At 53.3% G+C, this 26,659-nt stretch overlaps 1 protein-coding gene across 3 annotated transcripts in view; it reads right to left on the reverse strand.

Annotated features, from left to right (window-relative positions):
• The window catches only part of TOX2 (TOX high mobility group box family member 2), a 105,592-nt gene extending 79,823 nt beyond the window's left edge, over positions 1-25,769 (reverse strand). The window contains exon 1 of one of the 3 annotated variants that reach the window (XM_040981447.1): positions 25,637-25,769. In XM_040981447.1, the coding sequence (XP_040837381.1) occupies positions 25,637-25,735 (99 nt within the window). In that variant the 5' untranslated portion in view covers positions 25,736-25,769. Of the gene's footprint in view, positions 1-1,262; positions 1,742-25,636 lie in introns of those variants that run through there. The other 2 variants (XM_040981446.1, XM_040981445.1) reach the window with 2 other exon arrangements.
• Between the last annotated feature and the right edge of the window lie 890 nt (positions 25,770-26,659).

The following is a 26,659-nucleotide window of genomic DNA, read 5'->3' on the forward strand; positions in this document are numbered from 1 at the left end:
CTGGGATGTGACCAGAGATGCAGAGAAAGAGAACACAGGCTTCTGACTGTAAGTGCAAGGGGTGAGCTCCCTGGCCATGTCCCACATGGGCACTCAAACACACTGGGCTCTTGCTAACAATCTGGGTCATTCATTCTTCCATTCATTCAATACTTACAGTGGCCCTTCCATACACTAGGCAAAGGGTGGGAGCACACGTCTGTGTGTCTATGCGCACACCTACAAATACCATCATCATCACAGCACATGGGAAGGAATCCCAATGCACCCATTTTAATGGATGAGGAGATTGAGACTCAGCCAACTCAAGCAGTTTGCCCTGTGTCACAGGCTATGTTTGTGGCAGAGCTGAGATTTCAAAGCTGTCCATAGCACCTACCCTACAATACAGTAGGTACTCAACAGCTGCTTTCCCGCAATGGCCAGCTGACTCCAGACCCTTCCAGGCATACCTGGGTTCTAGGGCCTGGAGCTCCTTTCAGGCGCAGAGCAGAGGCAGTCCTCATGGTCTCTAAGGCTCACTGAGCAGGTGACTTCCAGGTCAGGGATACACGTGCACCACACAGGCCTGTCGGGCATGGCTGATGATGAATCGGAGCCATGAACGGAGTGGGTCTCCTGCTCTATCTCCAGGTCCACACACACACCTGCCTTAGCTCAGCCAGCTCCCACCTGAACTTAAGATTTGGTCCTTCCCCACTAGGTACTGTCTTTCCTTCTACAAAGGGGCGGCGAGAGACAGCCCAGATGGTGCTTACCCAAAGTCCCTACACATGTTCAAAGGCGAAGGTAAAGCTGTCCAATGGGCAGCAGTTGTTACTGAGCGTCCCAACGTCAGGTCCCCTGGGACAGGCAGCCCAAACTCCACTCCTGGTCACATCTCTGCCTCCTTCCTTCTCCATAGGCCCTGCCCACTCAGGCCAACATCTCCTGACTTCTGGACGTCAGGGGCCAGCCCCATCACTGCTCTCATTGCTACTGGTCTGAATCAGCCAACCCCCCAAGCCACACCTGTGCAGCCTCTGCAAGGCGTGAGCAAAAGCTTGCACCCTCAACACCAAGATCACACTTTGACCTTGCTCTCCAGAAGCCAATCCCTAACACTTTCAGAATTCCCTTCCAAGAAGGTGCTGCCCGCCATGGGGCTAGACCCCCAGAACATGACAGGCACCGGTCCTGCCCCCATCTCCATCGCCCTCTGCACCCGGCACAGAGGGCCTGACCAACTCCACCCCACCAGGCGGTGGGCACCTGCTGCTTACCTTCTGCGGAAAGGCGCCTGCAATGCACCAGCGTCTCGAGAGAAGCAGCCCGTGTCTCATTCCACAGAAGCCCAGGCAGCGAGAGAAGGCGCCCGCGACAGCCTCTCTGCGATTCTGCTGCATAATCAGCAGAGAAAGAGAAAAATGCCAGAAATAGCAAGCTTTATAAGCCCTCCTGACAACTCTTGGTCCTCTATTGGCTGCAGGCCCAGCGCCCCCGCCCCCCATCCCGTTCCTATAAGGTGAAATGAAAAAAACAGCTCTTCAACCTCTTTTTTTCAAAATCTGTCTCCCATCCCAATCTGGGCCTGTGTATTCCGAGCGGCTGGTGGCAGCCGCCACGCCGGGTCTCAGGGAGTGGGAAGGGGGAAGCATCTACAGCCCTGGTACCTAGCGCAGGTCTTCAGCATATGTGGTTTAAGAGCCTTGCCGGCTCACACACACTGCCTGGAGAGCAGGGGCTGCACGGGAAGGGCCTTCGGAAGCCAATCTGGCAGCACCTGGCAACATGGGGAACCTGCATGTCTCTCCCCTCGGAAGGGAGATTTCCAAGCACAAGAACCGGGTCTCGGTATGGACAGACATGCTGTCAAGCACGGCGCTTGTCACAGAGCAGCAGAGGCAAGCTCAGGGTCCAGGGCCAGGCTACGGCTGAAGGCATGCAGAGGCAGCCACGCATCTGAGTTGTGATGGGATGAGGAGGGCCCACAGGTACAGATTTGTAACTGACTGGGAAAAAAAAAAAGGACCATGGTCCTACCACCAGAGGTGTGTGTGTGTGTGTGTGTGTCTGTGTGTGTGTGTGTGTGTGTTGGGTTAGGCACTGTAAGATGCCAAGCTGTTAATAGTAACTACGCAAGGGAGTAGGAGGAGGAAGTATTTTTCAGTTGCTTTTTTTTTTCTTTCTTATTTTGTTTTTCTTCTTTTGCACAAGCGGGTATTACATCTGGAATTTCAAATAAAACTCAGGAGCCTCCCCTGCTGGTTTCTTCTTTTTCCTCAGAAGCCAGCATGGCCAGGGCCATGATCGCCCACCACAAGGCCAGAGGGGGCTGGAGACAGCACTGGTCTGAGCCTCTAGGGTGCCCCCAGGAGCCTCGTTAGCTCTCTTGTTAGCACATGTTGAATTGGGGCTCTGATGGATTCAGAGTTTTGGATTAAGAGTACTTTGCTTTTGCAGCAGTTAGTGCCTGGGCCTTGGTTTCTCTGGCTGTAAAATGGGGCCATGGCACCAAGTATCTCTGAGTGTCACGTACTGTGCTAAGTGCTATTAAGCCAGTTTCAATTTCTGGACTTTACAGAGGCCACAAGGGCAGGGAAGGACCACAGGGCTAAGAGAGAGTACAGAGCCTGGGGAACTTTTGCCTGATTGAGCAAACCAGGGAATGGAGCAAGAGCCCAAAATTGTACCTGTCATGTGGTACTGGGGCCAGAGACTAGTGTGTCTGAAAGAGATGGGGCCAAAGTGGAGTGGGGAGCTAGATGAAGCTCCAGAAAGAAGGTGCCTTGCCACTGAGCCTCAGCGCCTTTTCAAGGCTGTGCCTTGGCCTGGATGCGCTTCCCCCAGGCCTTCCTGCCACTGCCTTCTCCTCTTTCCAGCTCTGCTCCAATACCTTCTTCCCAGGAGAGGGCTCCTCTGACTTCACCGGCCCCAGTTTCTATCCATTTGTCTTGATGGTTTTGCTTCTGTTTTTTGTTCTTCTTCCTCCCAAGTCTGTGAGTAGCTCCTTGATGGCCAAGACCACCCCTGCCCCTAAACTCCGGATCCCCGCTCCAAGCACAAGGGCTGCCACGCAGTGGGCACTCGACACAGAGGACACACACATGGACCTGTGGCCAACAGCCGAGCACCCGGAAGTCCTCTACAGAGAAAAAGAGGCTGAGCTTTTGCACTGTGATACCAGGAAAGATGAACATTTCAGACACGTGAGGCTGAAGCCGTCCAGGAGCGTTTGTACAAGCTTAGGACACGCAGGAACATTATTGCGCGTTATTCACAAGAAAACAAGAATGACACAACTGCTCTGGTGAAATCAACCAAGGCTCTCCACACAGAGGAAGACAACGCAGCCATGAAAAATGGCCCACTTTCGATGTGGAAACACGCCACACTGTGTCAAACATTAGACTTGCTCTTATCAGAGCCTGGCAAGCTATAGGTGTGACTGTCACAGAAAGGCATGTCCTCTGGTGACCGCTCACTCACTTATCCGCTCCAGAGGCATTCTCACTTCCACTCCCTGGAGGAACGTGCGAGCCTGACCTAGGAGGAGGCTGCCCGCCTCACACACAGGGGCGAGTGACTGCTTGCAGCTAAGGGCCTGAAGCCAGAGGCAGGGCTTCAGGGGGAAGGCATCCAGTGACCTGGGGTTGAAAGGAGAAGCAGAATTTGGGCAGACAGACACTTATTGACTTCGGAGGGGAACGGATGCTCCAATCACTGTCGGCATCTGGGGAGCAGGGGGGAGCCCTCTATGCGTGTCCACCTGTACCTCTGTTTCCGTCTCTGACTCTGCCTCTCTCCTAAGTTAAAAATGCATTCAGTGCATTTAGCCTGTCAAGTAAAGACCCCTGAAGTAGAGAGGCCTGCATCCCACCCAGAGAACCTTGGCTCGACTCCAGGCTCCAGCTACCAGCTTCCTGTCCATTCACACTCTGAGAAGCAAAGGTGGCTCACATATGTGAGAGGAGCGAATCAACAAGTCTCTGCTTCTCATACAAACACATAAAATTCAACTGCATTTGATACAGCCAACCTATCAAACATCAGACTTTAGCCTAGCTTACCTTAAACATGCTTAGAATATTTACATTAACCTAAAATGAAGCAAAGCCATCACGAAGTTGCTGACTATCCTATGTAACATGTGGAATACACGACTAAAAGCAAGAGTCAGGATGGCTGTGGGAGTGCTTCAAGGATGGTTTCTGCAGAATGTGCATCACTGAAGTCGCAAAACCCTAACCTGAACCCACACGGGGATGGTCTGAATGGATCAGGGAAGAGGCGTTTTAAGAGGCAGAGTAAGGGTGGCAGGGAACAAGCACAGGAACTGCTGGTGCTCTAAAGCCATCATTTACAAATTCTCCCTTCTCCCTGCAGAAAGTAGGGGCCATCCATCGGAACCAAGCCCAGGGACAGGCTCTGGATGTGACTGTGCCACCTGCGCTGGGAGGCAGCATTCTGGGGTTGCAGTGATGGTAGCTACTGGGGAACAGGTGACAAACCAGCTTCCCAACGATGACTCATTCACCCCGGGACAGTCAGCACCAACGGCAGGCAGGGCCAGAGCAGGTGCAAGAACTGAGCCTCTACAAGGCAAACTCCAGTGTGTAGAACTGGGTTCCAGATGCTGTGCTCTTGGCTCTGTACTAAGTATTTATTCCAAGACAGAGGGGATCTCGTCTCCACAAGACCCTCTGCTCAGCTCCTTTTACGGTTGAGCCAGAGACTGAGGCCCCTCCATCTTGAAGAACACTCAGCAGTTTTTTTCGTTTCATTTTGATTTTAGATTCAGAAGCAGTTCGATGGTTATGGTTCAAAAGCTGAGAGATGACTCAGCTTCCTGTGGCAAAGCCACAGCCTGTTGGGAAAGATATTTCTGTTTTCATCCTCTCTCTTCTGGGCCATAGAGGTAGCTGGCCCAGGCTGCCTTATTTTCTCGGTGTAGAACTATTCCCAGAGGGATGGGCAAAGACAATGGCGAGGCTCCAGGGCCAGACCACCAATGGCCCAGCTCCAGTCCTTGCTGGTTCAAAGTTACATCGCCATGGAGCCTCTGTGTGTCAATCTTAACATGGGGATAACAGGGCCCGGTATGATACCCTAGTGGCTAAAGTCATCACCTTGCTAACACCAGGATCCCATTTGGGCACTGATACTAATCCCAACAGCCCCACTTCCATCCGGCTCCCTGCTTGTGGCCTGGGAAAGCAGTAGAGTATGGTCCAAAGCCTTGGGACCCTGAACCCATGTGGAAGACTCAAAGAAGCTCCTGGCTCCTGGCTTCAGATTTGCTCAGTTCCAGCCATGGCATCCACTAGGTGAATGAACCAGCAGCTGGAGGATCTTTCTCTCTGTATCTCCTTCTTTCTATAAATCTATCTTTCTAATAAAAATAACTAAATTAAAAGGAGATGGGGAGATGGGGAGAGAGAGAGAGAGAGAGAGATGGAGATGGAGATGGGCCCAGCATGGTAGCGTAATAGTTAAAAGTTCTCACCTTGCACGTGCCAGGATCCCATATGGTTGCCAGCTCTAATCTCAGCAGCCCTGCTTCCCATCCAGCTCCCTGCTTGTGACCTGGGAAAGTAGTTGAGCATGGCTCAAAGTCTTGGAACCCTGCACCCATGTGGGAGACCTGGAAGAGGCTCCAGTCTCCTGGCTTCAGATTGGCTCAGTTTTGGCTGTTGTAGCTTCTTAGGGAGTGAATTAACAGATAGAAGATCTTTCTGTCTCTCCTCCTCTCTGTATATCTGACTTTCCAATAAAAAAAAAATAAGTATTTTTTTTAAAAAGATGGGGGTAACAGTCCCTTCCTGATGGGGTTACTATACAAGGTGGCTGTCTCCGTGGACAGACTCTACGTGGTCCAACCACATCAAGTGTATCACCATGGTCACCATGCAGAAGTTCTACAGCACCTGGAAGAGTTCATTTGACCACTGCACCTGCATGGCACAAGTTCTCATTTTACAGAAGGGGAGTCCGAGGCTCTAAGCAGTGAGTTGATTTCAGTCTGACTTCCCACTGCAAGGGTTGGTGCACCCCACCCCAGCCAATTTACAGCCAGAACTGTATGAACTAACATCTCTGGCTGCACCTGTTCTAGCAGCCAAAGACACTGTGGCCCCTTGATGGTTTTATCTGTACAGTAGGGATGAAATGCTGATTTGCTGAGACCTTCTCGCCTTGACCTAATGTAACAATTGCACGAAGGGCTTAGGAACCTGTGATGGATCCATGGGTCACATCACTCCTTCCTGCAGAGCATGGAGGCAGAGCACAGAGCTGAGGGATGTTCCAGCAACATCCCAAGGGGAGGCCTGAAGCTGAGGCTGAGGACATGTTACCACTGACACAGGCCAGACAAGAGGCCCCAGGGCTAAATGGCCACCATGCACCTTGCACCTCTGCCCTGGAATGGTTTACAAAAAAACTCCTCCTGGTGCAGGTGAATTCAAGGTAACCCGACGGCCCGAGCTCAAGTTTCCCTCCTCCCCTTCCTAGCTTCACCCTGAAGCCTGCACTGACAGCACAACCTTAATAGTAACTGACTAATTTTAAACCCTGTGATTACCAGGGTTGATTTCCATGGAACTTTCTTTTCACAGCGCCAAGAACCTCTCCAGAGCGGTAATTGCCAAGTTCAATTTTAGCTCTGTCATGCCCAACCAACGGTGCTAACTAAGGCGGCTGCTTCATTGCCAGGTAAACTGGTAATGAAGTCAGCTTCAACAGCTTAATTTCACAATATTGTGATGCCCCCGTCAGCACCTGTAAGTGCTCAGCTGCAAGCGTCTGTTAAACAGAACTCACTCAGGGGAAGGGCCTAAAGCCATGCCGTGCTTGCTGTAAGGGTTCTGTGCCCATCCTCCCAGCCACTGGGCTGTGGTGCTTGCTGGATCCCTGTTGAGGGCGCCCTGCACTCTGCCCTACCTTGCCCCCTCTCCCCTCCACATCACCTCCCACCCTCCTCCCCATCCTACTGGTCCAGTTTCTCACCCCCTGCAGGCAAGGAGTCCCAGAACCCCCTATCCATTCACTGCCAGGGCCAATCAGTAAAGTTTTCTTACATGGAAAAGGAGAGAGAGAGATACAGGAAATGTGCCTTAACACCTGCTGCTGCTCCCTGTTTAAAAGCTTCATGGCCCCCACTGTCCTCAAGGTGAAAGTGCTGATGCTGGGTTTCCTTTGAAGGCTCACTGTGAGAGCCCTGGCCGAGTGCTCAGGCTCCCTGCCCCCTCCCCAGCTCGGTGTCAGGAACCTGCCTGCTGCACCCAGGCCCCACACAGCCCTGGCCTGAAACACCTGGGGAAACAGGCCCCTTTGACCGCACTTTCTTAGGGGAAATACCCTACAAAGCAGCCAGAGCAAACTGGCCGATCGCATCACACGAACACCTGCTAGCACTTAGTAAGTGCTTGCTGTGTGCCAGACCGCCCTGGCACTCTGTCTCCTCCCTGAACCCTCAAAGAACCTAGCAAGATCAGAGGAAATGAGCTGCCTCTCCTGGTATGCTAACGGCCTCAGAGAAGCTCATGCAACTCTTGAAGCCGCACAGCTTCGAAGTCGCAGGGTCAGAGTTCAAACTCATGTCTCACTGTTGCACCAAACAAGCCCTTGCTTTTCCTCCAGCCCAACCAATGAGAGGCTATAGGCGGAACTCCACACTCCAGCCTCAGTTTGCCAGGGTGCCCACAGGCCTAAGCATCTGCCATTAATTAGCACCCACCACCACCACACACATGCCTTCCTCATGTCCAGGCTGCAATGAGGGTATAATGCTTAAGTGTGGGCTGACACCGTGTCAGCTTCAGCAGCTGCCCCGAAGTGGACACAGCCACAGCCGAGTTTGACTTTTCCTCTTACCTAACTCTTCTTGACCTCAATGAGATGGATTACTGTATACAAACTGAGCACAAACCACCATTCTCCCCATCTCCCAGGGCAGGAGACCAAGGCACAGAGGAGTCACTGGCTAGACAGGCACAGCTAGCACCTGCTGGACAGGGCACTGTGGTCTCAGCCCCTCTGGGCACACCACCAATATGCTGGGCTGCCAGCTGAGCCACAGACTCCCTCATTTCATAGGTAAGTACGCTGAGGTTCCAGGGGTGCAGCCAAGTGGGGGGCTTTGACCTCCGAGTCTGGATGGCTGCAGATGCAGATGGTAAAGCCAGGATGCCCCACTGTGAGCTCCCAGCTAAGTAAGGCAGGGCCGTGCTTCCAGAAGCAAGAGTGCAAGCCAACTCCTGCCAGAGACACACAGGAAGACTGTGAGGTGGAAGTATGGGGGCTGGGCAACCTCGCCAGGGTTCAAGCAGCCCCCCACACCCTCCTGGAGGCCTGGGAGTTGCAGCAGGCAGTACAGGCTGGGTAGCCCCCAGGGGCAGCTGACAGTCACTCTTTTTCCAGCCACACTGGTGGCTGGGCCTCCAAGTCAGCCACAGGAGGTAGGGAAAGAGTTTTGGAGCCTGCTGCCGCAGGTTAGAGTAGGCTATGTGCCCTGGGGAGGGGCTGCAGGTCTCCCTCAGTGGGCATGGGAGGACACATAAGCCCACCAGCACAGCGCAAACCCCACTAGTGCCCCAGCCATTGTCCCAAATGCAGCCACCCAGGGAGGGCCAGGACAAAGACAGACAGGGCCAGGTTCAACTTATCCCAGCAGGGCCTTGCTTCCCAGGACACAGCAGACAAATCAAGTCATAGCACAACTGGAGGTTGAGCAGAAGACCCAAGTCAGGACAGATTTTTCTATAGCTTAGTGATACCTCAGGCAGGAATGGCAAGATAAGGGGATCCCTGGAGGCTGCCCCACAGCTGTGGAGTCACAGGGCCCACACTGCTGGCAGGCCCTTTGCCTGGCCATGGCTGGGACCTGCTGCCTGTCCACGTGACACATCCCGGTTGCCATGGTTTCTGTTCATCCAGGACCTAGTAAAAGGAGTGTTTTCTCCACTCTTCTGTGCAGCCACTGAGCTCACCCATCGTCCTTGGCCACACGCATTACTCACTCGGCCCCACATTCCAGGGTACACGGACTGAGGGCTCCATCTCCAGATGCCAAAACCAAGACCCCAGGATGGGGAGCATTGTGCCAGAGATGCCAGTATGAAGCAGAGATTCAAGCTCCGATGTATCTGACTGGTCCCATCCTTCCAATCAGAACCAGCTCATGTAGGATCACAGCTCTGGCCCCCAGGGCCCCTGATAAGCTTGGGAGCCCATGTTGACAGCAACAGGCAGCAGCTCTGGGCTCAGTGCTCTGGGTCCTCCCTGCCCGCCTCCTCACTTGTACAGGGACACAAAGGATTTAGCATGGGGTTTGGGGTGCAGCTGGAGAGGGGTGTGCTCTAGGCATTCCTCTGATCTCCCCCAGCTCCAGATCCAATCCCTTCCTTCAGAGTTCATGGTCACGGATCACCAGTCAGCAGAGCCAAGTCCAAGCCCTTTACCCCTGAGCCCAGCTCCCAGCCAATCCCCCAAATCCCATGCATCTGACCCCTCCCTACCCTTCTTCAAGCAGCACCCTCTGCCAGGGACACCCTTCCTAGTGCTCATGTTCCTCCTGTCCCACACAGACATCCTGGGCCCCATGTGGGCAGTAGTCTCTCTATCCTCCCCAAATCTACAATGTCCTGGTGGGCGTCCTGCCTGTAGGTTGGTCCCGCTCCACTTCCCTCCTGAGATTGCACCACAAGAAAAGGGATGTGCTTGGTTCATCTACTCCATGGAATACTACTCAGCTATTAAAAAAAACAAAATGCAGTTCTTTGTGGCTAAATGGGCACAACTGGAAACTATAATGCTAAGGGAAATGAGCGAATCCCAAAAGATTAGATACCACATGTTTGCCTTGATTTAACCTGTAATTTTTTGTTTGGTTGTTTGTTATTTTTTGAACCTGTCATTGATACTGTCTCAACCCAGATGTTTCGAAGAAGGGAACTTGCATTATTTTTAACATATTGTTTACCCAATACTATGTCAATTAATTCCATAATGTTGTATATTGATACTGAGGCCTTGTTGGGGCTTTCAACTGACCGGATCTTTACTCTGTTAGACCTATCTTCAGACCATAGAAGGTCTCCCCAAGAGGCCACTGAACTTATCTGGACAATAAGACGCTGAACTTTATGCTAGGCATGTGTTTGCAAGCAATGAATCTCAACTGAACTTGAACTATGGTTATGCAACAAGGTGGAGGAATCCACCATGGGGGGAGGGGTATGGGAGGGGTGGGGGGAATCCCCAGCGCCTATAAAACTGTACTACCTAATACAATGTAAGCAACAATAAAAAAAATAAATAAATAAATAAAACAAAAACCAAAAAAAAAAAAAAAAAAAAAGAAAAGGGATGTGCTTAAGGGGCCTCTTCATCCCCAATTTGCAAGATTAGCCCAAAGCTGCCAGCACTTACAGGAACAGCACATCCCCCGGGCACTCAGCTGGGCCAGCTCCCTCATTCCATAGGGCTTCGCACATGCCGTTCTGGCTGGAGTGCTGCCCTTATCCCCACATTTAGAGTTCTTCATCTTCCTGCAGGTCTAGCCCAAGAGTCAGGGCACTCCACCTGCTGTTCCTATCGTCTGGTTTCACAGATCCGGGCCCCTCCTTCCTCATGCCCATGCCCATGTTTGCTGGTTGGACTAGAGACCACAGAAGCACAGCGGAAACTCTTGTTCACCCTGAAGTCCCTACCCCACTGCCTAGCACACAGCAAGGGCTCCATAACATTTGGGGTCTGAAACAGCAAGGCAGCTGTAGTAGATCTCAAAGATGCCTACACAGCCTTGGGCCCCACTGGCACAGCACCTGCACTGATACGGCTGCTCCTCTCATCAAGAAGGGGAGTCTGGGGGTGGGCACTGAGTGCAATGGACTCCACCTTGGACATCCACAGCCCGTATCAGAGTGCTGGCTTCAAGATCACTTCCGATCCAGCTTCCTGCTAAGGCACACTCGCGAGCAACAGGTGATGGCTCTACACTTGGGTTCCTGACACCCAGGTAGGAGATCCAGATGGAGCTCCTGATTCCTGGCTTTGGCCAGAAGGTCTTCTGGTAGGTAAGGCCATGGGGAGAGCTGAGCCAGCTGCGGGCCAAGCAGGATAGAGGCCGGCCAGTTGCCAGGCTTGCAAGGGAGGCCAGTCTAGATCACCCAGCTCCCTGGTCACAGAGGCAGGAGAGAGTAGGCAGAGACTGAACAGGTCAGCCAGCATGCCTTCCAGCCAGCCCACAGGAGTGCCAGCTAAATAGAACAGTTACTGTTTGAAGCCACTAATGATGGTGGCTTGTTTCTACAGCCACACGCAGCTTGTACTGGAACTAATAGAAGAGCTTTTGTCGTGCTGTGCTCACAGCCGGAGAACATGTGTTCAGACTGTGTGACATCCAAGCAGATGGTAACAAAAGCCTCTGAGGAGCTGGGAAACAGCCCAGGGGCAGGCCAGGGCAGGCAGGGCAGCCCCTGTGCTGGAGGTGTGCCAGCTGATGACTCCGGCTTAAACCTGCACCAGGCAAGCACTCCATCTCTGTGTCTCTGGGATGGCAAAGACACATTCCTTGCCTTCTCTGGTGAGAAAGGCCGTGTCTCCTTGGGGAACATGTGTGAAGGAGTTGCCCAAAAGGCAGCTGAAGACACCTGCACACACAAGGATGAACAGCGAAGAACAAACCTGAGGGCAGAACCAGGTGCCAGTCCCTGAGCCACCAGGCTCCATGTCGATTGTGGGACCTTGGGCACCTTTCCCGAAGCTCTCTGAACCTCAGGTGGCATGGTATGATGTGAAGATGACACAGCACACAGAGGACACCTGGCACACAGCTGGGTGAGCAGTGGGCAGTCAGCAAGCAGGGGCTCCTCCTTTAGCTCAGCTGTGCTCAGGGATGCCATGAACACCATCAGAGTCCAACACCTCTCTACACCCACCCCAGGGCAATGTGAGCTTCCATGTCTTAGCACCATGCGCCAGATGCCAAGCCATGACTGCCACTTCCTTAGCACCCTGTGCAGGTGACATCTACCTGGAAGATGAGAGGTGTACTCTCACTGGCAGCCTGGACCAGGAGGGAAACTTCAGGCCAGACAGGTGGGAAACAGCACGGGGAAGTCTGAGATAATCCTAAGAAATCCTCACCTCCAGAGGCTCCACTCACTCCAAATCCAGAATAATTGGCTGTGGCCCCACCTCTCTTCCAGCACTGCTCAGCATGGAGCTGGCCGCGTGGGAAGGCTAGCTCATCCCAGGGGCCAGGGACACTGCTGTCCCCAAGAACTGCAAACAGCAGCGGCTTCTGGGCTTCTCTGATTAGTCATCCCACACGACACTTTCAGCAACCTGCAGCCATCTGCAGCCAAAGCAGCCCTCACCCACCACCAAGTCCCCAGTGGCCCCAGAGCCCAGGAACTGCACTATGGCAGGGGCCAAAACGAAACCCACCCACCCCAACACACACTGATAATGAAGGGGGAATCCAGGGAGGGCAGATCATGCAGAGAAGACAGCAGGCAGCGCGAGCGGGAGGCAACCTCCAGAGCAGGGTCCACAACACGGGACGTCTCCCCCACACCTGGTCCCCAGGACAGATCCAAACTCCAGAACCGGCACACAAGGTCCTCCTGATACACAAGTCCGCACTCATCTCTGCCCCACGACACGGTGCCCCACAACAAGAACGGGTGTTCCTGGCACACAGGCTGGGGCCCAGGCCACACTGAGGTCACAGGTCCTCTCGTCTGTCAGTTCCATGTCCCTCTGGCTTGAGCTCTAAGCCCATTCACCTCACTCCCAGAATTTTGCTTCTTTCCACTGTCCTGGGAAGTCATCAAACACCTACATTAACCCATCAAAGCCCATGCTCCCACTTCCCTCTCTCCACCAGTGCGGAAGGGCTCCCAGGACACCCCATGAAAATGACAAAAAGAGTGCTGGTATGGACTTCTGCAAGGCCCCGAGATGCAGGGAGGGAGTGCCGGGGAAGAGACCCAGCCTGCTCGGAGTCAGAAATGGGGGCCTCCACTGCTGCAGCTCACTGAAGGGGGAGCCCCTCGTCTGAGGGGATGCCCATGACCTTTGAAAAACTAAATGCAATAACCAAGCTCTGGGCGCTGAGCGGCCCCAGGGCCAGCCCCAGAGGCAGCGATAATCCAGACGCATGTTTGGACAGCAGGCACCCCACGGGACTTGACCAGCAATGCTTGTCGCCCGAGGATGGAAGCCGTTCACCTTTCGCTAATCGCCCTAATTCATTTTTTATTACTAACTTTCCTGTTTTCTATTTGCCATCTGATTGAACATATTACTGGAGGCATTTAGACAGCATCAGACTATGCCACAGGGGCAAACACAACTCTTTCCACTAAAATCTGCATTAATGCATGCATAACTCCCCCTCCGTTCCCACTCACTCCCCACAGCAGACACCCCAAGGGCCACATGTTAAGTCCCAGACTATGTTTGGGCTCTGCCACCCATGAGTGGGACCTAGATAATGCCCTGGCTATTTGGGCAAACCGGGAAGTGAACCAACAGATGGAAGATCTCTCTGTCTCTCTCTCTTTCCCTCTCTATAACTGACTTTCAAACAGTGGGTAAATATTTTTTTTTTAAAAAATCAAACCTTGGCTTTTAGGATTTGTAGGTAGGTTAGGAAAGAAATTAAAGTTAATTAGCAGGCGCTTTGATATACATCGACAATTATTCCAGAAGCAGTAAGCACTGTTAGGCTCATTTTGTAGATGAACAAACTGAGACCCACAGATAATCAATAGGCTTCCAAACGGTCCTAGTTCCCTCCTCCAGCCTCACCTCTTGATGCACTCAACCCCCTTTTTTGGTCCTTCCATCTGAAATGTTTTTCCCTCCCTTCTTTACTTGGCTGAGTCCCACTCACCACCAAGTACAAGTATGTATCCTCTCTTTGGAGAAACCTTCCATGACTATTTGAAGGTTGGCCTCATGGTCCCATAATCTCTGGTGCTACTTCTACAAGCTTGTTACCCACATTTGAATTGTTTTTTCTGTGTGTGTTTTGCAAGATTGTGACTTCTCAAGTGCAGGTACAGGCCTAAATTACCTGTTCATGTCCAGCCCCTACTGCAAAGCCTCACATATAGCAGGCAGCAAATGTCCTCAAGTGGCTGGATGGCTGGTGAATGGATGGATGGATGGATAATGGATAGATGGATGATGGATGGATGGATAGATGGACGATGGATGGATGGTGGTTGGATGGATGGATGGATGATGGATGGTTGGTTGGGTGGATGATGGATGAATGATGGATGGATGGATGGATGGATGGATGGATAGTGGATAGATAGATGGATGGAGGATGGATGGATGAATTATGGATGGATGGAAGGAAGGATAGAGACATTAATGTTTAATCGGCAGCAAAAACAAAATTTGATCCTGGGCTAGGATGATTCCAAGTATATCTTTTAGGCAGAAAGAGAAGGAGGAGAGAGAGAGAGAGAGAAAGAGAGAAAAAATAGACAAATCAGAAAATGTGTAGCAAGGATTACAAAACCCACTGAGAACTTCATTCACCCAAAAGAGGAGTAGACGCTGGCTGTTCCTGGGGAGGCTGATGGCCTCAGTGGTCCTGGCAGCAGGAATAAGGAGGGGATGATTCACTTGATCTCCCAGAAGCTCCCTCACCCAGTGTCACAGGTGAGAAAGGCTAAGCGACACAGCTCGTAGGTACCCAGGTATGCACCTGAGCAAATGCAGTGAACTCAAGGTCCCGTGGACTGCACATCTGAATTTGCTTAACAATGAACTTACACCTCCAGTGGATGCAGAGAGCAGAGAAAGCATGGGGGAAGGTTAGGGCGGGGTGGAAGGGCCTCCTTTAAAAATCTAAGTGGCACCCACAGACATTTGGTAAATATTTGCAGAAACAATGAGCAACAAAGAGCCCAAGGTCCATCTTCCACATTATGAAGTTCAGCTCAAGTCCAAACACAGTAGAGTGGAACAATAAAATTTATGCATGAGATTGACCCCGGGTTATACTACTGAGTCGGAGCTGTTTCCAACAAGCTTCTAAATTACTCCTGCAAATGAGGCCCAACTTGGAGATAAGCACGTTTTAATTAGCTATAATGTGAAAGCATTCTATTGGCAAATGAGGTCTCAGGTTGAAAACAAATACAGTGGGGCTGGCTGGGGACCGGCACCTGAGCCAGCAGATGTGATCATCCGTGCCCCAAAGCCAAGCATCACCAGCTCCTCCTCCTTTGGCTGGAAATACAATCAATCCCCTACAAGTGTACACGGGCCAACGCAGGGAGGAGAAACACCCCAAGAAGCCAAAGACAAGAGAGCGAAGGCCGTGAAACAGGGCTTGTCTCACAGGATCCTCTTCTCACTCTCAAAAATCAAACCTTGGCTTTTAGGCATCTGCAGGTAAATCAGGAAAGGGAATTGAAGTTAATCAGCAGGCGCTTTGATTTACATCAATACTTACAGCACAGCAGGTTAGCACTGTTAGCCCCATTTTATAGATGAGCAAACTGAGGCCCACAGATAATCAATAGGCTTCCAAATGGCCCTAGTTCCCTTCTCCAGCCTCACCTCTTGATGCGCTCACCCCCTGTTTTGGTCCTTCCATCTGAAATGCTTTTCCCTCCCTTCTTTACTTGGTTGAGTCCCACTCACTGCCAAGCACAAGTAGGTGTCCCCTCCTCAGAGAAGCCTTCCCTGACTATGCTCAGGCTGGCCTTAAGGTCCAAATGCTTTCCTAACTGAACCCTATCGCAATCCCAAGCTACAGGCACTCAGGGCTGGAAATTTCCAGAAGGGCAAGAGTTGGGATACCAGAATCAGTCCAAAGCCCTTGGAGTAGCTGACTGCGTGTTTCACATTGGGGCCAATGCCAGGGGGACAGTAACACCTTCCTCATAGTAGCAGTGACACTCAGGTTATAATCTAAGGCCCTCAAGGGCCCTCTAGCCTGGAGCACTGCTTCCCAAGCTCAGCATTGTGGACTGGGCTGGGCCTGTGATGGAGCCAGTTCCAGGCACTGCGCCAAGTTAGTTCATGGTAGCCCTGGCTTTGACCCAGTAAGCACCAGCCAGTAGCACTCCTTCCCCAGCTGTGACAACCAAAACTGTCTCCTGGCTTTGCCCACGGATCCAGAAAGTGGGGTGTAGAAAACAGGAAGATGGTAGCAGCAAGAGGAGCAGGGGCACCGGCCTGCACTTTCTTCCCGGGCCCTCAGCGCGTTGCCTCCCTCCCTGTCGGTAAACCCTGCATCCAGGCACTCCACAGTCATCCTAATTCATGTGGACCCCAACCTCCGGGGGGTGATTTTCCAGTGTGGGTTGGGAACAGCAATAAAAACACATGGTAAGTAGTGATTAGCTTAATGAGTCGTGGTAAATCGTACTTTTACGTCTCAGTAAGAAGATGTGGTACAACACGGGATAATAAATTTTGATCAATTACTCCGACGCTTAAAGCCTGCTGTGGGACAGTCGGGCTTTCTGGTGCCTGCTAGGATGAGCAACAGGAAGGTAGGGGTGTGTTTCAGTTTAATGACTTCTTTCCTGCTGGGTTTCTCAGATGCTCAATGGGTTTTCATTGAGTGTTTACTGCATGCTCCATGCTGGCAACTCAGCCCCATCTGAAAGCTCAGTGACTCAAAGTCGTCTTTGATGGATAAAAGACTACGTATGTGGACCTCAAACCTACTGGCTCCAGATGCAGAATGCTAATTCAAAATTCTCTGAGGTCAGCACTGTGATGCACCAGGTGAAGCCATTGCCCTCAATGCCAGCATCTCATGCCACAGCATCCGGGTTCCAGTAGCAGCTACTCTGTTTCTCACCTAGCTCCCTGATAATGCGCCTGGGAAAGTGGCAGAGGATGGGCTAGGTAGCTGAGTTCATTGGAGACCTAGATGGAATTCCAGGCTTCTGGCTTCTGCTTGGCCCATGCCCAGCCACTGTGGCCATTTGGGGAGTGAACCAGTGAATGGAAGATCCTTTTCTCTCGCAGTGTGTGTGAGTCTCTCTGTCACCCTGCTTTTCAAATAAGTAAATCTTTTTAAAAAGTAAATAAATGGAATTGGAGGCAATGGCAGTGTCATATACACAGTCCTGTGGGAAATGTCCTGATGACCCATGTACTAGGCCTCAGGCTCGAGCAGCCACTGGAAGGTGGCCTGGGGATGCTATGGGCCTGTGGAGACAGCCACAGGGACCCTGCACCTCGGCTTGCTGGCATAAGCAGTATCTAGGGGCTGGAGACACCATGCATGAGTACAGAAAGCTTCATATTGCTGCTGTCAGACTCCTCAACCTCCCTCTGGGGTCTTCTGCCAACAGGAACGCTTAATGGCTTATGTTTTATTTCTCCCCATAAACAGGGACACACTCCTCAAACCTTGGCTCCAAACCATCACCTGGAAGGCAGTTAGGGTGCCTGGACTCCGCCCGTAGCAGTTCCAAGTCAGTACACCTGTGAGGAGCTGATGGTGCAAGGAAGTGATGCTGGCAGACTGAGGACCACACCAGAACCACTGGCCACACTGGCACATGGGAGTCATGTCCTTCCCTGGCCTAGGGCAACAGGAATGTGCTGCTGGCCTGGGGCACGTAGCCCTGTCTAGACACAGGTGCCCAATGACTCTGTCCTCCTTGGTTCCCCAGCAGATCTTGAGGGTCACTTTCAACCCGATGATAGTCTCACATTGGGCTCCCCAGAAATATGTGAGATGGAGAGCTGCCTGTGTGGGTACAACTGCGGAGGTTCTGGACAGTGGGGTAACACGGAATGGAGGGAGGGGAGATGCCTGGCCGGGGGAAGTTGGTCCATCTCATGGATCCTGACAAAACTCTTCAAAAAAAAAATATCCACAAAGTTGCAGCCTGGTGGCATTTCTGAATTTTCCAGGCTGAGCCAGGGACTACCTTGCCCCTGCTTCCTGCCTCCTGTAGTCACCCAGCTGAGGGGAGGTCCCCTGCTGATATCATTGCTGTCCCCCGAGCACTTCCCAGAGGGGCACAACAGTGGGCTCAGGACCTGGGGTGAGGGCATGGGGAGTGAGGATGTACCATGTGTTCTCTTGGGGGAGAAAACCTACCCCAGGTCAGATGAGAAAGCCGCAATCTGGGCAGGTGCACTGCTGTGTGTGCAATGTCACCAGCCGAGGCCAGTGGACAGTGCAGTTATGACTTGAACCAATGCTCTGTCTCCAAAATCCATTTTGTCTTCTTATCAAGAGGAAAACAGGGAAAGGCAGAGGAAATGAGCAGCCTGCTCCCCATCCATAATCCTGAGCTGTCCAACCCAGAGGCCTTGGGAAATCAGATCCAGAGAGGGAGGGTAGATGAGCCAGGCCCCACCATGCCAAGGCAGGGCAACCGCAGGTGTGCTGGGTCCTCTGGCAGCTGGTAGGAAAAGTGACTTCCTGTGCACTTCAGCTTGTGCTTACACTGTTCTTTGTGAATGAAAATGAAAGTGTTTCCTGCTGTGGCCAGTTGCTGCCAATGCCTGGTCTTCAACCTCAGCACAACTCCTGGAGAGGTGCCATGTGTCCATTTTAGAGACAGAAGACTGAGGCAGAGGAATGTTAAACAGCTTACTGATGAGCTGATGATAGTGAAGAGAATGTTTTATGAAGGAACTGCCAAGAACACTGCCAGAAAACCAAAGAAACAAACTATATACTTCCACGGAAACGCATGGGATCCACAGCTACAAGGTCCCACGTGCCCAGGCCCAGCTGCCTTTTCTGCCTGTTCCACCGGCCATGCTCTGTCTTCTGGGCCTGCTCAGGGAGGCACCTTCTGGAATTGCAGCTCCCACAGACACCTGGCCTCTGCCCTGGGCTCCACGCTCTCACCACAGTTTACAGATTATAAAAACCCAACAGATGCTGAGTTTCTCAAGTCCTGGGCAACGCTGGCCAGCTCGGAATCTATTCATTCAGCAAACAACAGAGAACCTACATACCAGGCCAGCTCTGGGAACAGCACCATTGCCACTTAGCCACAGGGAACAAACACCCCATTCCGGATAGTGCAGAACCCCGGTGTCAGGATAGGGTGGGGTGCTGGAGGTGGTGGGAGGACTTGCCTCTACACAAGCACACCTATTGAAAACTTTCATTTGTAAATCAAGCTCAGTGAGACATCAGCAACATTAGTTGGTTAATAGAAGAGAACAATTGGTAATAACACACCGCATTAAAGTGGTTGACAACTTAGGAATTGTTAAGCTCTATAATTTTCCATTAATTTTCAGACAGGAGCTGGCCACATGACTGAAACACCAGAAAGGAAACCACAGGAGAAGGGGCACTGCTAGGCAAAAGCAAAGGCAGGCACAGTGGGCCCTACCCACTCCAGACCCTTCAGGCCCACCTCCCCTGCAAGCACCCTCCGCATCCCGCCCAGCATACAGTGGGTTACAAAGGATATCTGTGGCCTTTATCTCCCCGGGTCTCCACCCCTCACCATCCCACAGGCTGATGGTCAGATTTGCTTTCTCTTCGCACAGAAGGGACCCGTGGTAAAGAGAAGGACTTTGATGTGCTCATGGTCACCGGGCAGAGTAGGGCAGCAGTGCCTGGCCCGGGCTGCACCTGACATGCGGGGAGAAGCTGTAGGGGATGGGAAGTTAAGATGGGCTTCCTAGCAGCACTGCAAAGCAGCATCCTCTGGGGCTCCCTGGGACCATCCATTACAGCTTGCAAACCATGCAGCCCAGGGGTATTCCCATGGGGTCCTCTGCAGGCACCTGTGCCCCCAGCAGAAAGAAGCTGCCTGCATCTCACCCACCAGGGATGCCGAGCAGCCCTTACTCTCCTCAAAGTGCAGCTTAGACAGGACCAGCAACCCTCACTGCTCAGGGTTTTGTCAAAAGGAAACTCCAGTTGCTCCTTAACCAAGTCTAACGAGAGTTCCCCATCCACACACAATGCTGTGTCCAGATGTATGGGGCGGAGGGATGACTACTTCCCCCACCAGCATCTATGTGCACATGAGCAAGGATGACCACGTGCTGGGCATGTCCCTGCCAGTCCCTGGGCCAGTGTTAGTATCCCCTGGGGTCTCATTCTTAGCCTCTACCCAGAATAATTCTTTAAATATTACCAGATGATTTTTCAATGCATGTATACATTTTGAGAAACACTGGTCCAGACCAAGAGGCCCTCTCAAATTTCCTTTTTTTAAAAAAAAAAAAAATCTGTTTGACAAGCAGATTTACAGAGTGAAGGAGACACAGAAAAGGAGATCATCTATTAACTGGTTCACTCCGGAAATGGCCACAATAGCCAGAGCTGAACTGATCCTAAGCCAGGAGCCAGGAGCCAGGAGCTTCTTCTGAGTCTCTAATGTGGGTACAGGAGCCTGAGGACTTTGAGCCATCCTCCACTGTTTCTCTTGATCATTAGCAGGGAGCTGGACTGGAAGCGGAGTAGCCAGGATGTAAACCAGCAGTTATATGGGATGCTAGCACTGTAGGTGAGGGTTTGGGCTGATATACCTCCATGCTACCCCCTCTGCCAAACGTCCTTATTTAAAATTACAAACCAGGGGCCCATATTGTGGCTCAGTAGATTAAGCTGCCCCTTGTGAATGAAGCCTGCATCTGGGATCAAAGTGCTGGAATCCCCTACATCCTATCCAGCTCCCAAATAGGTAGCCAGGTGATGGCCCAAGTCCATGGGCCCCTGCCACACACGCAGGAGACCTGATGGAGTTCTGGGCTTCTAACTTTAGCCTTATCCAGCCCCAGCCATTGCAGCCATGTGGGGAGTGCCCCAGCAGATGGATGACCTCCCCTTCTCTCTTTTTAAAAGATCTATTTATTTTGTTTGGGAAAGTCAGATTTTACAGAGAGAAGGAGAGACAGAAAGGTCTTCCATCTGCTGGCTATAATAGCCAAAGCTGATCTGATTTGAAGCCAAGAGCTAGGAACCTCTTCCAGGTCTCCCATGTGGATGCAGAGTCCTCAGGATTTGGACCATCCTCTGCTGCTTTCCCAGGCCACAAGCAGGGAGCTGGATAGGAAGTGGAGCAGCCGGGACACAAGCTGGCACCTATGAAGGAACCCAGCACATGCAAGGTGATGGATTAGTCAATTTAACTATCACACTGGACCCAGATGGATAATCTGTGTGTGTCCCCTCTCTGTCGCTCTGCCTTTTAAATCAAGTTTAAAAATCTTTAAAAATACAAGTAAAACTGCAAACCAGCCCCAACCTCCTTCCCTTTGTCCCTTTCCTCCAAGGTTGCACCATCCACCATCAGCCACAATGCCAGTGAACAAGCATTTCACCCCCATATTTATGACTTATCACACTGACACATAAGCTCCAGTGGGCAGCAGCCTGAGTCATGTTTGTTCACAGCTGTTGCACTGGATGCCTAGTACCCAGAGGGGATCAGGAAGTAGCTGTCACCAGAATGGTGAGTGACAGTACCTGTATGGTACCCGTTTTTGGAGGAGCCCAAAGGAAGAGAGGAAGCTGCTGGCCATGGGTCACTGGAAAGGTGATGCCCCATTTGGCCTTGAAAGATGTCTAGGTCCCAGGGTCGAAGGATGCTTGGAATATACATCCTAGATGGCTGATGCTGTCATTGTTTGATAAGTGGCTGGTATCATCTTCTTTAGCCTGCCCTCCAGAACTTTAGAGATAGACAACTCCCCAAGAGAGCCCCAGGGATTGGAGATATTAAATATTTTGGTCTACCCACAAGAAGATATGCCCAGGCATGTTCATGACAACTTCACTTATAGTAAGCCCAGTTTCCAAACAAGCCCGAATGTCCATCGGCAAATGACGGCACAAACATACTATGCTATATTCATACCACACAATATTGTTCAGCAGCCAAACAATGAAGATATGCAACAACATGGATATTGAAGACATACGTGCTGGGCAAAAAGAATCCAGACACAAAAATGTCTGTGACGTGTATGAAATTCTTGTTTTAACATAATTTTTAAACAATTATCCAACCAAGAAGAAAGGAAAAGAAAGACAGGGAGGTGTTCCATCCATTGGCTCACTCCGCAAATTGCTGCACGCCAACTCTGAGCCAGGCAGATCTACTTGGAGACAGGAACTCCATGTAGATGCCCTACTCGGGTGGCAGAGACCCAGGTTCTTCAGAGCTTCTGCTACCTTCCCAAGTGCAAGCAGGAAGTTTGACCATAGTAAATTGGCAAGGAGAGGATGCTGGCACTGCGAGTAATGGCTCAAAGCCTTATACCTCTATGCCATCCCCCTTATAAAGTTCTATAACTTAGTATTTACACCTAATCTAAACTTGAACAAACTGCTAAAAATAAAGTCAGAGAAGCGGTTGTCTCAGGGCAACTGATTAAAAAGGAGCAGGAGAGAGCTCCCTGGGGTGACGGAAATGTTCCAAATTCCAATGGGCCTGGTGATTTCACAGGCGTTTGCACTGGTCAAAATCCATGAATGGTACACAGAAATCTGCATTTTATTGTATGCATATAAGAAAAAAAAACTGAAAAATTGTGTTTCCTGGGCAGGCTGTGGTGGAAGTACATTAGGATGGCATGGTTCAGCATGGAGTCCCTACAGCCTCTGTCCCAGGCAAGACCCTGGCCAGCACTGGAATGACCTTAGGAAGCATGTCACAGGCCCCCAAGCCAGGACAACAGAGGACAGCCAGATGAGTGTTCACCAATCCTCAGCTCTGCTCCTCACCTGCTATGTGACCTGCAGGTGTGCTACCCCTGGACTCAGTTCCCCCCTCTACAAAGCGAGAGAGGAAGAAGTGATCAGAGGCTCCCAGCACAGGGCCACGGATCCTGGGGACCACAGTAGCCACAAGCTCCTGTGTTCTTCCAGCATTGTTACTCCATTAAATAAGTAATGTGCCTCCCTTGCATCTGGTAAGCTGTCTTTCTGAGGCATGCCAACATTATCGAGATAAATAAAACACGCGTCTGTTTCAAAGCAAAAGGAAACCACAGTAGCTTTTTGTCATTGTGTGTTTTCTCAGACAAAAGAACAACCCCTGCTCGTGACTTTGGTTGAAAAGACGCTGGGAATCTATCGTAAAGGATCTCTAAGGGGACAGTCGCCAAGGGGACGGTCGCCAAGGGGATGGTCACCAAGGGCCCTTCCGGGTCAGCTGCCCCATGGTTGTCGGGCACTACTTGGGCAAATGTTTGCCCCTGTGTTTCTAAGGCCTGCATCCCCATGGGACGAACCCTCTCTCCTGGGCTCCAGGCACAGAGTTCCCCCACCCCCACCGCCACAATATGCAGGCTGCATCCTAGCTCTGCAGCCCACCCTCAAGGCCCCAAGTGTGGTCCCTGCATTTGGGGGTCTCAATTTTCAGTTTTGACGGCTGGAACTTGGGCAGCCTCTTCCCCCCAAATCCCTCACCATCAGCTTCAGGAAGCAGGAAGCTGACCACAGCAGTACCCAATGCTGCCCTTCTCTTGCACCTGTGCCCTACCTCACCCTGCCACAGCCTGAAGAATGGAGTCTCGGGTCCCACGTTCAAGGGCAAGGTTGGACCTTCTTTTTACCCATCCAGGCGAGGCAGGTGAACATCCCTCACCAGTCTTCCAACTGCACCCCACCCCTCAACACGCACAGAACCCATCACCAACTCTGCCAAGCCTCCTAGATCACCCACAGAAACCAGAAGTGGCACTGTTCTCAATCCCTTCCTCGGGCCTCCCAGGCCTGACGCGAGCTCTGATGCTGAGTCAGAGGTTTGCAAAGTACCTGAATAAAGCAGGGGTTCAATGAGTCTGGTCTCCTGCTGCCCCAAAAATGAGCACTCTGACCTAAGCAACTACCCCCACACTTGAAGACAAATCCCCAATTTCCACCCCCCCCCCAAGCTGAGAGTGGCACCTGTCTGGCCAACTTCACACGAACATAAATAAATAACAAAGCCAAGAGCAGGAGCCGGACCAGCCGCCCCCACACCCAGTCTTCCCCCTAACCTCCCTCCTCTGGCTGCTTTGAATCTATTTTCCCTCCGTCAGCCCTGAAGCAGCGCCAGAGCCACCTTCCCGCACAGTACCACCCCCCCCCCTCAGCTTCTAACTTTACCAGTTACTGGACAAGACTCAATGGCTGCTCACCTCGCCCACTCACCCCCCTCTCGGCCCCAGGCTCCGGTGGCCCCAGACCCTCCCCACCCCACTCCTGGCAAGACTCTCAGGGCATTGCCAGAGGTCACTCCTTTGGCGCCTGAGAACGCACTTAACGAAACTCAGCCCCGGGCGTGAGTGGAGACACCGCGTTCGGCGCCAGACACCCCTCTACTCCCAGCCGCAGCATCCGCATGGCAGGGGGCAAGGCGAGAGCTTGTGGGGTGTGGAGGAAACCCTGGGAGAACCACAGATCCCGCCGCGGGATGCGCACTCACCACGCAGCGCCACGGAGCCCGCGCGTCTGCGTCGGGGCCGCGGGGAAACCCACGCGCGCGGCTCAATCCGGGCTCCGAGTGACGAGGAGCGCGCTTGGCTCCAGCCGGTCCGCACCGACCCGCGGACGCACAGAAGATTTGGTTTCCTAACTAAGTTTTAAAGTTCCCTCTCTGCGGCGAAGAGCAGCCGTGCAGCCGCGCCTAAGCCCCTGTCTGGGCCCAGCGGTGGAGCAGGGACGCCTCCAGTCCGGGGTTCCAGGCACGCGACCTCCAATGCTGGGCGATGCGCTCAGCACCGCGCGGCGGGGACCCAGCTAGGGCGGAGGCGGCGATCTTGGGAAAACTGGGGCGGAGGGTGTCTTTCCCTACAGCCCAAGTCTGGGGGGCGCCCGCTCGCCGTTCCCGGGAGCGGACAGGCCTTGATTGGTCGTTGCCAGCTCGCAATCCGAGGCCCCGCCAGGCAGCGGCGGCCAATTAGTGACTGGCCCAATTAGTGCGCTTCAGCGCGGAGAAGTTAAAACCCCAGCGCGCGCGAGTGTGGGTGACCGAGGTGTGGCCTGGGGGAGGGCGGGGCGGCGCAGGGTCCGCGGCTGTCCTTAGGTGCGACTGTGTGACCATCAGGGAGATCTGTGCTGTGGCTCACCGTCCAGGGGTTGGTGTGCATGGCGGTGTGCCCCCCCCCGTGTGTACTTGCGAATGTGCGCGTGTGCCTGTCGGAGCGCCGCCTTTGTGTGGTCGTCTCCAGCCGTGCCTGGGTGTGACTGCGCACAGGGCAGGTAACGCTGTGCGTGGCACCGTCTGCGGCGTGCCAGCCTACGTGGGCCAGTATCTGCGTGTGATAATGCACACGCGACTGTAAGGGTGACTTGTGCGGGACCGTCAGGCCGTACTCGTAGAGTGCGACTCTAGTGGGTCACTTGGGTGTCAGCTCGCAAATGAACGCCAGGCTGTCTGGGACCCCGGTGCGTGTGGCACCGTGTCGTCACTCGGCTGGCTGTCGGGGTGACTTCTGCCAGACATTTGAACAACTCAGGACGGGAAGGTGTTGGTGTGAGCGGCGGGTGCCCGTCGGGCGGGGCTGCCGCGTTCGTGCCCCCTGCCCTTTCCCCGCCCCCCCGCCCCCGACCAGGTCTGCCTACGGAACAAGCAGGTGCCTCCTGCCCGGCGCTCGGGCCGGGAACGCCGGGGCCCCGGCCATTGGTCCGAAGGCGCGGGCTGGCCCAGCCCGCCTCGCCCCCTGGCCCGCTCCCGCCTACCTTGCCGCAGTGGTAATAGTCCAGGTGCGCCAGGCCGGCGGGCTCGGGCCCGGGCCGCGCGCCCACCGCGGGCGCCGAGGGGTACAGGCGGACGTCCATGCCGGGCGCGGCGGCGGCGGCTCCCGCGGGCAGTGCCTGGGCGGGCGGCGGGTGGGAGCCAGTGTGCGAGCGGGAGTGCGAGCGCGGGGGGCGGGCCGGGGGCGGCGCCCGGCGGAGCGCCCCGCCCCCGCCCGCGCGCTATTGTTCCGGCCTCTGGCACCGCCGAGGGCCCGGGGTCCGGGCCAGCGCGGGGAGGTCCGGCCTCCAAGCCGAACTGCCCCGGGGTCCCGCACCTGGCCCCCGAGGGTCTGTGAGGGGCGCACACCTGTTTCAGACGGCTCTGTCCCGTCCCGACTTTCGCCACCAGGGTGAGGCGGGGGGGAGGGGGAGCTGGTGAAACACCCCTTCCCAAAAGTGGGCCACCCCGGGTTCAAGCCTCTGGGACCCGGCCGAACTTGGGGAAGGGGGAGGGAAGGTGGTGACGGAAACACTTTGGGACTTGGGCACTGCCTGCCTGGGCGAGGGTAGGGAGACATGCGGGGGGTGGGGAGGGGAAAGGGGCGCAGCCCCTTTCGAGGGTACCCCAGCTCTTGGTCTGGTTGAATCACCGTGAGAGGGGTCTCACCGGGATCCCAGCGCTTCAGCTCTCACTTTCTGTAAGGGAAAGTGATAGAGCCCAGGGCAAGAAGGATCCTGGAGCCGAAACCACTTGGAGAAGGCACAGGGGCGACCGCCTTTAATGACGGAGAAGGCCCAGGACCGAAGCGCCAAGGAGCAGTCCCCTGCAGCAAGAAGAGGAAGGAAGCAGGACCGTCCTGCCAGCGGGCCAGCGAGGTGACAGTGAGAGGCTTCCCTCCTCCACCAAAAAAATGAGCCACCGTATTTCTCATATCCCTCGCTGGAAATGAGAACTCTCTACACCTGCATGTCCACTTGCTCCCCTCCCACTCACTGCTTTACCACTGCCCTCTAGTCCATGGTCCC

This window comes from Ochotona curzoniae, unplaced genomic scaffold (genome assembly GCF_017591425.1).
Source record: "Ochotona curzoniae isolate NIBS_2020 unplaced genomic scaffold, NIBS_Ocur_1.0 contig_3520, whole genome shotgun sequence".
NCBI lineage: Eukaryota > Metazoa > Chordata > Mammalia > Lagomorpha > Ochotonidae > Ochotona > Ochotona curzoniae.